The sequence below is a fragment of the Labeo rohita genome, chromosome 10, assembly GCF_022985175.1.
Source record: "Labeo rohita strain BAU-BD-2019 chromosome 10, IGBB_LRoh.1.0, whole genome shotgun sequence".
NCBI lineage: Eukaryota > Metazoa > Chordata > Actinopteri > Cypriniformes > Cyprinidae > Labeo > Labeo rohita.
This window is the reverse complement of record NC_066878.1, coordinates 4,772,448-4,785,378: the sequence shown is the minus strand read 5'-3', so window position 1 is coordinate 4,785,378 and position 12,931 is coordinate 4,772,448. Positions and strand designations below refer to the sequence as shown.

General features: G+C 37.5%; 1 protein-coding gene across 6 annotated transcripts in view; it reads left to right on the top strand.

Annotated features, from left to right (window-relative positions):
- stard13a (StAR-related lipid transfer (START) domain containing 13a) overlaps nucleotides 1–12,931 on the top strand; it is a 39,921-nt gene that overhangs the window by 17,938 nt on the left and 9,052 nt on the right. For 3 of the 6 annotated variants that reach the window (XM_051121313.1, XM_051121312.1, XM_051121316.1), the window contains exons 2-6: nucleotides 4,473–4,544; nucleotides 5,650–5,731; nucleotides 8,187–8,250; nucleotides 10,345–11,675; nucleotides 12,711–12,881. In XM_051121313.1, the coding sequence (XP_050977270.1) occupies nucleotides 4,473–4,544; nucleotides 5,650–5,731; nucleotides 8,187–8,250; nucleotides 10,345–11,675; nucleotides 12,711–12,881 (1,720 nt within the window). Of the gene's footprint in view, nucleotides 1–2,366; nucleotides 2,789–4,322; nucleotides 4,342–4,472; nucleotides 4,545–5,649; nucleotides 5,732–8,186; nucleotides 8,251–10,344; nucleotides 11,676–12,710; nucleotides 12,882–12,931 lie in introns of those variants that run through there. The other 3 variants (XM_051121315.1, XM_051121317.1, XM_051121318.1) reach the window with 3 other exon arrangements.

The window sequence follows — 12,931 nt, the reverse complement described above, 5'->3', positions numbered from 1 at the left end:
TACGTAGGCATTCATATGTTAAAGGCCACGTACACACTGCAAGTTTCAGGAGTGACAATTTTATTTACATTTTCGTAAGTCACGTAAATTATCATTTTGTGTGTATGGAACAGCAGTCACTCCCGCATTTGTAACCATAGCATCAATTTGGCGTCTTGTGGGTGTGATTAAGAATTTAGCCGTTTGGTGTCTGCCATTTTTTTGGATAAGACTCTTTTTGTCCCTTGATTTTAACTAAACTACCGCTGATAGATGCGCTGCTTTAGAGAGCGCTGTCTTGCAGTGTTGCCTTGTCCTCATATTTAAAGCGCTTATAGTCTTTTAAGACTTCTTTCATTGTTATTTTCTTGCATGTCACATAAAGACGAAGACACATTTATGATGCATGTTTAAATACGTCATTAACAACTAGTTGGCCACGTACACACTGGAGATAAATTCGGTTGTTAGTTCACCTTTTTCTCCTTGATCGCATTCTGTACACACATAATTCATTGAAATAGTGCCAAATAGGAGTGACAACCACATTTACCAACCGCATTAACTCCTGAAAAATACAGGTAGTGGCAACCACATTTACAGAAAGTCTACGTAGTGTATACGAAACTGAACTGAACAACTAGTTGTTCGAAAATTAAAAATGTGTGCATTAGTCTTCATCTGTATGTGAGATGCAAGAAAACAACAGTGAAAGAAGTCTTAATATTAGCACATTGTGACATGGGGCTAGTTGCACTCATGATCGCTGTGGTAAAGTGTCAGTGTTGCCAAATCTTCATAGAAAACACCAAAAAATCATTTATCTCATATCCGCAACAGACCACTTTGTTAACTCCATAAAATGCCTAGCTTTATGAGCTAAGACCAAACAACATAAAAGCTTGTGTAAATAAGAGGACATGGCAACACTGCAAGACACCGCTTTCTAAAGCAGCTTCCTGAGTAAAAATCAGCACGTCTATCAGCGTCAAAGAGAGTCTTTAGCCAAAAAATGGCAGATACCAAGCAGCCAAATTCTTATTCACGCCAAAATGTTGCTGCAGTTACAAACGGGGAGTGACTGCTGTTCTGTACACACATGGAACAATAAATGCGTTTGTCACTCCTGAAAATTGCAGTGTGTACATGGCCGTTTTTCAGTTCAGTTCCGTACACACTGCGTAGAATTTCTGTAAATGCGGTTGACACTATCTGTATTTTTCTGGAGTTAATGCAGTTGCCACTCCCGTATTTTAGTGAATCATGTGTGTACAGAATGCGATTAAGGGGTAAAACGTGAACTGACCACCGAATTCAGCTGCAGTGTGTACGTGGCCAGTATGCTCAAAGTCGTGGCTTCATAACCGTACTGATTTCTCAATGAGCTGTTTTACAAATGAGCTATGCTTTGTGAAAGTTAGAATGTGTTTACATAGTAATAACTGTTCAAAGAGCAAGAACAGTCTTATTTTCCATAATGTGTGTCCCTTTAGTGCATACTTTAGAGGAGCAGAGGAAATGACATTTATATGACACATGAGTGTGCTGTGAAGGGAATTTGCGTCTCTCAGACTTGGACTTGGTGTTTGTCAGTGGTATTATTGTAAATCAGTAATTCATACCCCTCAGGGGAGAGCTAATCACTGGGGATTGCGCTGCAGACCAAAGTGTGAGGAATTCCTGTCCTGCTGCCAGGAACGGGCCGAACTGAGGAATGACAGTGTCAGATCAGAAACAAAAAGAATAAAAAACAGCAGAAAGGGATTTCGGCATCAACATATTGTTCTTTTACCAATGTGTTTGATGACACATCCACATGTTTCAAAACAGATTTTGTTCCTAGTTTTTGTTTTCTTTGAATAAGTCATGTTGAAATGGTAGTTAGCAGAACAGCTTCTGTCAGTTAATGTTGGCATTATCTGCCAGCTATACTCAGTAACACACATGGACAACATCTTTCATCAGCTCAGCTGAATGAAGGAACACATAGAGAGAGAATTATGAGCTTTTCAGAGCTTATTATTGACCACTTAAAGGGGCAGTTCACCAAAAAATAAAAATTCTGTCATTAATGACTCACCCATGTTGTTCCAAATGCGTACGACCTCCTTTCATCTTTGGAACACAAATTAAGATATTTTTGATGAAATCTGAGAGCTTTCTGACCCTGCACAGACAGAAACGCAACTGACATGTTCAAGGCCCAGAAAGGTAGTAAGGACATCATTAAAATAGTCCATGTGACATCAGTGGTACAACCTTAATTTTATAAAGCCATAAGAATACTTTTTATGTTCAAAGACAACAAAAATAATGACTTTATTCAACTATCCCTCCTCTCTCTTCCAGTAATTTCCTGTCACTCTCCACTATATCTATATTTTTAAGAAAGTGTGAGTGGTGTTTGCTCATTGCCTCTTTGTTGTTAGAATGTTGTGGGTGGTTGCCAGGTTGTTTCTATATGAGTGCTAAGGTGTACTGTGTGTTTTTTAAAGGTTTGCAAGGCAGTTGCTAGGGTGTTATGGAGTTTGCTTAAGAAGGCACAAGGAGAGAGACTGAGGAACAGGATGAAGGCAGGCCTAGAAACTGAGAGGATGAGCACATCAGCCATAGGGAGGATGTTCTAGAGTAGAGCGATCGAGAGAGAACAGAAGAAAGGGACAGAGGAGGAGCAGGGGACAGCTATCTGAAGCAACCGTGGACACAACTGGAGTGTATGAACCAGATTTTGGAGGAAAAAGGGATGCTTGGTTCTGAGAGACACAAATGTTTCTTCTACATGACGAAGTGATGAGAACGACCAGTAAGTGTAAGAACAACTGTTAAGAGTTTTTTCTCACATTAGTTTGAGAACGCTGTATGTATCACGCGTTCGGTGTTGTGTCCAGAAGGAGGTTTCTGCAGACTCTGAGTGGTTTCTGTTCAGCAAATGTGTAATTTAGCACAAGTATGTGGAGAATCCTGTAAGAAAAGGATATAATTGTCAGACTGTGGTGAGGTCATTTCCTGACCCGTCCACTTTTATGATTGCTTATTTTGAGAAACGCTTTGTTTTTACACTCTTATTTCATCTCTTGTGGATATTTCTCAATGAAATGTGGTGTAAATGGATCCAGACAAAACAGAAAGAGAAAAAACACACAATCTTTGCTTGTCTCAACTTTAGTTAAACAACACCCATGTATATATATATATATATATATATATATATATATATATATATATATGAAGAGTTCAGATGCAAAACCAGCTAAATCCATCTGACGTCTTTCTTTAAAAAATGCATTTTTATCAGGCTCAGATGTATAGGTTTCTATGCAAGTACCGGTACTTCTGATTGGGCTGAGGCTGGTATTTTAGCGAGTTTGAAGAAAAAGTATTTGATGGACATATAATGTGTCGAAAGCATTCACCCAGTATCATTATCTCATTTTTGACCGAGATGGCTTTTAGCTGGTTTTGCATCTGAACTCTTCATATATATATATTCAAACGTTTTTGAACAGTAAGATTTTTAATGTTTTCTAAAGGTCTTTTCTGCTTACCAAGCCTGCAATTATTTGGTCCAAAGTACAGCAAAAACAGTACAATTCTGAAATATTTTTAAAATAACTGTTTTCTATTTAAATATATTTTAAGATGTAATTTATTCCTGTGATCAAAGCTGAATTTTCAGCATCATTACTCCAGTCATCAGTGTCACATGATCCTTCAGAAATCATTCTAATATGCTGATTTGCTTTTCGTCTTCTTTTCAATATTTAAAACAGTTGAGTAAATGTTTTCAGGATTATTTGATGAATAGAAAGATCCAAAGAACAGTATTTATCTGAAATAAAAAGCTTTTGTAACATTATACACTATACGTTTCAAAAGCTTGAAGTATAATTTCTTTTTTTTTTTTTTCTGGAAAGAAATTTTAGAAATGAATACTTTTATTTAGCAAGGATGCTTGAAATTGATCAAAAGTGATGATAAAGACATTTATAATGTTACTGAAGATTTCTATTTCAGATAAATGCTGTTCTTCTAAATTTTCTATTCATAAAAAAACTCGGAAAAAATTCTACTCAGCTGTTTCCAACATAATAATAATAATAATAATAATAATAAATGTTTTTTGAGCAGCAAATCAGAATATTAGAATGATTTCTGAAGGATCATGTGACTGGAGTAATGATTCTAAAAAATTGAAATCACAGGAATAAATTATATTTTAAAATATATTTAAATAGAGCACAGTTATTTTAAATAGTAAAATTATTTTAAAATGTTACTGTTTTTGCTTTCCTTTAGATCAAATAACTGCAGGCTTGGTGAGCAGAGGAGACCTTTAAAAAAAACATAAAAAAATTTTGACTGGTAGTGTACACTTCAGATGTCATTAAATACATTATATTGCATATGTGCGTTAATTACATTGTAACACATGTAATGCGTATTAATAACAGTCAAATCAAAAATTGAAAATTCACATCATTGTTTGTTTTCAGAAATCGAGGCAAAGGAGGCATGTGACTGGCTGAGGGCGGCGGGATTCCCACAGTATGCCCAACTTTATGAGGGTAAGAAATGGGATTCATATCTATAAACATACACACAGATGTCAAAGAATCGCTTGTTGATTCGTTGGCCTCAACAAATGTCGGCAGTGTGGTTGCAGCTGTGAGGTTAAGTGACGGTAAAAAATCAGGAATGCGGTAGGACGAAAGAGAAAGAGAGAGAAGAGTTGACTGTTGCTTTGAGTTTGAGATCACACCTATCCCATCCCTCCTCAGCTGGCCGGACAGAAGCCAAGTGAGCTTAATTATTCTTTATTTTCCGTCTCAGACATATGGAATAAAAACCGCATTTACACAGCTGTGTGCTCCATTTGTCAGCACATTTTTTTCCTCCCTCTCTTTATCTTTTCTGGTCATTTTAGGGCCGCGGCAAGCTATTTGCAGGCTAGAGTTTCTATCCAAAGGGAGGAAGAGGTCATGGGAAAAAGTCTTCATTATCACTGCCGGGAAAATACAGGCCTTTGCCTCAGTCTTCCGCCCAGGCCAGCAGAGGGGTCGAGAGGATGCTATTCTCTCTGATTCTCTCTCTCTGTTCCCCTGACTCCTCCTTATGATGCTTTACGTCAATGAGCGCTAAAATGTCAACAATTCTATATTTAATTCCGTGTAAAATGCAGAGCTCGGCTCTCATGAGAAAATCATAAAATGAAAGACGCTCTGTTTGGCCTCGTGAGGTCATTATGCCATTATGACATAAATAAAGAACTCCCAGATTCCACTGGGAAAACACCTTAGTGCACGACTTTCCTCCTTTTTGCTAATTGTTTGCATTTGTTTGAGTCGGATCGAGGGAGTTGTGCGATAACCTCTGGTCCAGTTTCAGAGCCAGTCTGCTGTGTATAATGTAATCAGTGAAGGAGCGTCTGCCAGAGATTGCATTCGATTTGTAAGAATTACGCCACAGCTGCTGTGGATCTGTGTGATCCTCTGCAGAACCTCTAGTTGTCTGGATGCACGAACTGAAAGAGTTTTATCCAGTTATCTCTGTTTGTTTATTTTTCCCTTTCCATTTTAATTCATGACTTTGATTTGCTTTATATGGCTTTGTAAGAAAATAATATTAAATGACATGCACTTGATTCACTCTGCTTTTTGTCTCTGCCTGCAGATTCCCAGTTTCCCATTGAAATATCTGCCGTCAAGAGGGACCATGACTTTCTCGACAAAGACCTTGTGGAGCCTCTTTGCCGGTAGGTTTCCGAATGCCTAGATTAGGATTATCTCAGTATTTTGAGATTCTTTAGATTGAGAGTCTTGCAGTCTGCAGGATGGAATGTGATACACCGTCTTTACTTAAAATGACAGCTGTGAAAATCAAAGGCCTTACTGTCAATCACTTGTATTCTGAATAACATGTTGTTTTGTCCATTTATATTATAGCACAATGCTGAAGAATATGTATCCATTTGTATATGTTCATTATGTTATTTCTGGAATTATTATTATTAATTTAATGTATTTATTTTCTATTATCAGTACTACTTTTATTTGCTGTTAAGCAGTATTCATCTACATTCATAAAATCCATAAAACTGTGTACACCCTTTTCTCAAAAATCGTTTTTAAGCAGATTTTTGAATTATTTTTATTTTTTTTTTATTTTATTGTTTTTTTTTTTATTCGATTTTTAATTTTCTTTTCTTTTATTTTATTATTTATGTGATTTAGGTGAATGTATATAAATCTATATTTATAAAATCATAAAAAAAGTTTTAAAAAAAGTAAGATGAGTCTTTTTAAGACAAGTACACAACCAGACCAAACCCTTTATTTTATTTTATTTTATTTTATTTTATTTTATTTTTTATTTTATTTTAATTTTTATAAATTTTTTTAAATGTGCAAATGTGTTTTTAGAAACTTCACCAGGTCTTTTAAGACCAGTCCACAATCAGATCAAACCCAACCCGATTTATTTTTTTTTTATTTTATTTTATTTTATTTTAATGTATATAAATCTGTATGTATGGATCAAACCCGACCTGACCCGATTCATTTTGTTTTATTTTATTTTATTTTATTTTATTTTATTTGAATTTATATAAATCTGTATGTATAAATCTGTATGTATAGATGAAACCTGACCCGATTTATTTTATTTTATTTTATTTTATTTTATTTTACTTTATGTGAATGTATATACATTAATATTTATGAAATCATAAAAAATGTTTAAAAAAAGTAAAAGTAAAGTCTTTTTAAGACCAGAACACAACCAGACCAAACCCGATTATTTTATTTTATTTTATTTTATTTTATAGTATTATTTTTTTATTATTATTAATGTGAATAATGTGAATATATATAAATATGAATGTGAAAGAAAAAAAAAAAAAAAAAAAAAAGTAAAAAGTAAGGTCCAGTACACAACCAGACCAAACCATTTTATTTTATTTTATTTTATTTTATTTTATTTATGTGATTTGAGTGAATGTATATTTTTTAAATCATTAAAAAAAGTTAAAAAGTTAAAGTAAAAAAAAAAAAACCTCACAAGTAATAAGCAAATGTGTTTCAGAAACTTCAGCAGCTCTTTTTAAGACCAGCACACAACCAGACCAAACCCTATTATTGCCCCCCCCATCCAGCGTGTACAAGTACGAGAAAACTCAGTGGCTCTGGCCCAGTGGCGACCCCACCTCTGTAGCTGTCTGACCCATGTCCTCCATAAAGTCTGTCCCCTTCCCCGTCGCTTTGATCCCTAATGCAGCCCCCGTGGAGTCCGCTCTGATGTCCCTCTCAAAGGCCTGAGGGGGGTTTGGGGCTGCCAGTATAGGCTACTAACAGATGGTTGTGTGTGTTTGTGTGAAACGAGGCCCGGGGTTTGAGGCGTTGAGGGTTTCTAGCAGGTTGTCTCCCTGTCTAATGCCTCTAATGACAGCGTTAGTGAGATCTGACAGCTTTACTGTCAGAGAATACACACACTGCTTTTAAGGACGCTGTCTTCTGGCATGATAATGGCGTTTCATTATCACGCCACAGACATGATATTTACGCATATTTATGTGGCCATCTGGACCCTGGATGTTTAATTAGGCAATCTTGATTGAGAAATTGTGTCGGCAGACAGCTGATTAACCACGCTGATGTCACGACGGAACATTTTAACGCGTCAAAAACAACAGGTCTGGTTTTATAGGTGAAGTAATAGCTTGTTTGTGTCTGGAATGGATATAAAGTGAGGGGTCTGCAGTCTCTTGTAGAGTCAAGAATATGTGTGTGTGTAAAAAGGGGTGGAGAAAGCCTCTTCAGGGGTGAAGATCAGTCAGATGAGAACGTTAAAGGGCGCTCTAGGGTTAGATCAAAGAGGAGGTGGACGAGAAGGTGGATTGCCCACTCTCTCGCTCTTTTTATCCCTCTGTTTTCCTTCTGCGGTCCCGTCAGAGTCTCATTCATTCATGGCCATGTCTTGAAAGAGATTAGAACCTACGGCTGCCAAGCCGTCCCGTCACTCTTTCCGTCAGCCAATCAGGATGCAGATAGTGAGAGTTTCTTGAAATCTATACCTGCACGTAGAGAGGCAAACAGAGGTTAGACGAGTGTAGGATCTACAGTGGATTGTCTCTGTCTCTCTGGCTGTATGGTTTCTTTGTGGTGGAGATGAGAGTGACGGACGCACCAGTGACCGTGTCTTCTGTTTTCCAGTCGACTCAACACTCTGAACAAGTGTGCCTCCATGAAACTGGACGTGAGCCTCCCCAAGAAGAAAGTAAGTGGATGTTTAACCAGTCCTTTTTTTTTTATTTCAAAGCATTTTGATCTTAAATGGGATTTGGATAAATCTTATGAAAAACTGTCAGGAAATATCTCAGGAAATATCCGTATATATGTAATACATTTGTTTCAGGATTTTTTTGATAAATACACAATTCAAAAGAATAGCATTTTTTGAAATAGAAATCTTCTGTAACATTAGAAACCTTTACTGTCACTTGCTGAATAAAATAAGTTTTTATTTTATTTTATTTTATTTTATTTTATTTTTTGATTTATGTAAATGTATACAAATCTATATTTATCTATATTTATATTTTATCTATATTTATTATATATATTTATTATTTATTGTATTTTATAATTTATGTGAATGTATATAAATCTATATTTATAAATGAAAAAAGTTTTTAAAAAAGTAAAACAAAAAAAATCAAAAGCTTTTTTTAAAATGACCAAATGTGTTTCAGAAACTTCAGCAATTTTTTAAGACCAGTACACAACCAGACCAAATCATTTTATTTTATTTTATTTTATTTTATTTTATTTTATGTGATTTAGGTGAATGTATATAAATCTATATGTATGAAATAATAAAAAAATTTATGTTATGAAGGTTTTAATTGGAAAAGGTGTTGTTACCGTATTACATTATATTTTTAGAAACATTCAATTTTTTCCACATGACAGTGATGAGAATTTTGAGAGAATGTCCTTCGTTGTCATAAAATTGATGTCACAATGCAAAATTCTAATGGTGTCTTTATGCAAAATGTATTTTTAAATCATAAAAACAATTCTGCACGAGATTCACTGAATTATTTTAAATGCAAAATGAAATTAAATATCTCATCTATTAATGTTTTTATTCTTACTCCAATGGCTCAGGTTTATAGTGCATTAATTTTTTTAAAAGTATGTCTGTGAAATGAAAATCTCTTTAGAGTAATTCTGTCTGTCTGGGTTTTTAAAATGGATTATTTGGCCTATGAACTGCTTATAACAAAGCAGATTATATAAAAAGAGCACTCGTGAGCAGTCATTGGAATCAACGTTGTCTTTCAGGATAGAGGCGTCGGTTTAATCTTCAGTCGAGACTCTCTCACTGTTTACTCAGGGGTCGTATTTCTTACTAATTATGATTGTAAGCTGTGGATCGCATTCAGTATGTCATTTCTGACGCTTCTGCTTCTACTGACGTCTCAAGCATGTGAAAGGGGTCTTTGGGTGTTGCTGTCTTTAACACAACCAGACGGTGATTTGATACCCATTATGTTCGAATCCTCTTGTTTAGGTGATATTTGAGAATTCCCCAAACCAGCTAGTATGACTTAGGGGATGTTTTTGAAATAATGGCCCGACATTTTTCAAATACCATGAGCCTCTTTTGACATCATCACTGTTATTCAGTTTTAAATGTATGAGGATGTCTGTAATATTTTTAATGGGAAGTGGGTTGTGAAGGTATATACTGTACAATATTAAGAGGCTGTCAGAGCCCTCACAGCTCTTTCCTGTGCTGTGTAAGCACACGTGCCTGGGCTTTATGAACTATAAAACATACTGTTAACATCTGTACAAATCAGCCTTAAAGGGATAGTTCACCCAAAAATGAAAATTCTGTCATTACATTTGAAGTCAAAAGTTTACATCCCCCTTTCAGAATCATTAAAAATGTTATTTATTTTACCATAATAAGAGGGATCATACAAAATGCATGTTACTGTTTATTTAGTGCTAACCTGAATAAGATGTTTCACATAAAAGTTTATGCTCTTGATTTTGGTCAAATAAGTAACATTTATAATGATTCTGAAAGGGGGATGTAAACTTTTGACCTCAAATATAATTACTTACCCTCATGTCGTTCCAAACCTATAAGACTTTTTCTTTTTTGGAACACAATTTAAGATATTTTTGATGAAATCTGAGAGCTTTATGACCCTCTATAGACAGCAACACAACTACCACATTCAAGGCCCAGAAAGGTAGTAAGGAAATCGATAAAATGCATTCTTCAAAACAAAACTTGCGAACTCAAAATCATGTCAAACTAATTGGTAATTCTGTGCTTTTCTTGTGAATTCAGAGTGAGGACTCTGATGAGGAGGACCTATTGGCCATCAGCAACAGATGGACGTTTGAGTGGAACAGTCGGCGCTGGTCACGTCTGCAAGATATTGATTACCTCCTGGGTAGAGCAGAGGAGCGGAGCCCCTCAGAGGTGGGTGAGGGTCTGCGGACCACCGTGAGCAGCGAGAGCATTCTGACAGACCTCAGCGAGCCTGAGATCTGCTCCCTGCACAGCGAAGACTCCTTGGCCGCCATGCCTGACTCCGCCTCGCTCACCCCACTGCACTTGCCCAGAGAGCTGCCTCATTACGGTTCACTTCCTGCCAAGAGTAGGCGACGCGGACGCACACGTGCCAAAGACTTCCTGAGGAGAATGGAAACGCTGGGTCGGACGTGGGGGCCATCGATGGGTCGCTCAGAGCGGCGCTCTTTGGTTATCAGCGGCCCAGTTCTGCAAAGCGAACCAGAGGCGCTGAAGACTCTAAGATGCATTCAGATTTTTAACGGCGGGCCTTTAAATGCTGAAAACATGCCACCTGCTATCAACTGCCCAAATTCGCTGGCCAGCAGTGAGGCTAGCACCCAATCGGAGACTAGCGGTAGTGCCGAAAGCACACCGAACATGAAGGGACGTGTCTCAAAGTTATATCCTCCTGGTAAACGTGCAGGCGTCTATCTAGAGGACATCGATGTTCTCGCCGGTGCTCCTCAAAGGAGGAGACCGGTCGAGCAGAGCCGCAAAAATGAGTTCCGCTCCTATGACGAGCTATTGGTGCACATCCCAAAAGATCACAAACCTGGCACCTTCCCCAAAGCGCTGTCCATCGAGAGTCTGACGCTGGCCAGTAAGGAACACGGAAACTGGAAGGTTCTAGATTCGGAGCCGCAGCTGTTCAAGTGCAGGAAAGTTGGCGTAAGGGAAATTCGGCCTGTGACGCGCTGCTGCCCGCGAGGCAGCAGGATCAGTGTGTATGATAACGTACCGGGCTCACACCTGTACGCAAGCACGGGGGACTTGTTGGACCTTGAGAAAGAGGATATATTTCCACATTTGGATGACATTTTGCAGCATGTAAATGGCCTGCAGCAGATCGTCGACCACTGGTCCAAAAACGTCTTGCCGGAGAGTGAAGGAGAAGTGGATGGCGGCAGGGGGCAGGACCAGAGGATTATTGATGGCCAGTCTTCCAGTCAGATCACACTGGATTTTGAGGGGACTACGGTAATAGAAGGATTGACCACACCGAGCGATGGCAACAAGGACGGGGTTTCGTTAAATGACACGGACACCTCCAGCACCAGAGAGAGGAGGGACTCGGGGGTGGGGGCTTCTCTCACACGACCACGGTGAGACTTCAGGATGGATATTTTCCTGATATTTCCTGATAATTTACTCACCCACATGTCATCTAAGATGTTCATGTCTTTCGTTCTTTAGTCAAAGGATTTTTCTCCATATAGTGGACTTCATTGGGGATCCGCAGGTTGAAGGTCCAAATTGCAGTTTCAGTGCAGCTTTGAAAGGCTCTATATGATCCCAGGCGCTTAATAAGGGTCTTATCTAGCGAAACGATCAGTCACTTTCTAAAAAAAATACAAATACACATTGTTTTTAGCCACAAATGCTCATCTTGTACTAGTTTGACCTCACATTGTGTAATCACGCATGCTTGATATAGGCGGAAGTACCGACCCAGTGTTTACAAAGCGAACATGCAAAGAAAGTCAAACGCCCTTTTACAAAAAAACATAAAACAAAGTTGTGGGATGATTTTGTGGGAGGGAAGGAGAAAATGAGATGTGTGAGTTTTTCTCCCTACCCTACCTTTTTTAACCGAAGTACACAGATGAACAACTAAGAGCTAGTGCAAGATGAGCATTTGTGGTTAAAAAGTATATAAATTTTTTAAAGAAAATGACAGATCGTTTCACTAGATAAGACCCTTATTCCTTGGCTGGGATCGTGTAGAGCGCTTCAAAGTTGCGCTGAAACTGCATTTTGGACCTTCAACCCATTGGCCACCATTGAAGTCCACTATATGGAGAAAATTCCTGGAATGTTTTCCTCAAAAACCTTAATTTATTTTTGACTGAAGAAAGAAAGACATCTTGGATGACATGGGAGTAAATTATCAGGAAATTTTAATTCTGGAAATGAACTTCTCCTTTAACAAGACTTTCTTCCAGATATTTACTTGTATACTGAAACGCAAAGTGCATGAAATACAAGATCTGTTGTAGAATATATCCTTGTACAATTTATTGTTAGGGTTAAACTTTGGTGTGTAAGAACACAAAACATTTTGAATCATATTAGCATGAAATTACAGTTTCGTAATTAGATTTTCATGAATATTCATGTTGTTTTTGTTGTATTTCTAGCCTCAGGTGGCCCAGCTTCAGGATGTCAAACCTCCTCAGCCAATCAGGAATCTCGCTACAGATATCCAGCCAATCAGTGGGTCAGCTTAGCTTGCTGCAGAAATTCTCTTTATTGCGTCTCACTGCTATTATGGAGAAATACTCCATGTCCAACAAGCACGGATGGACTTGGTGAGTTACCTACAAAAATATTTAGGGCTGCGCATTAGGAAAATTATAAG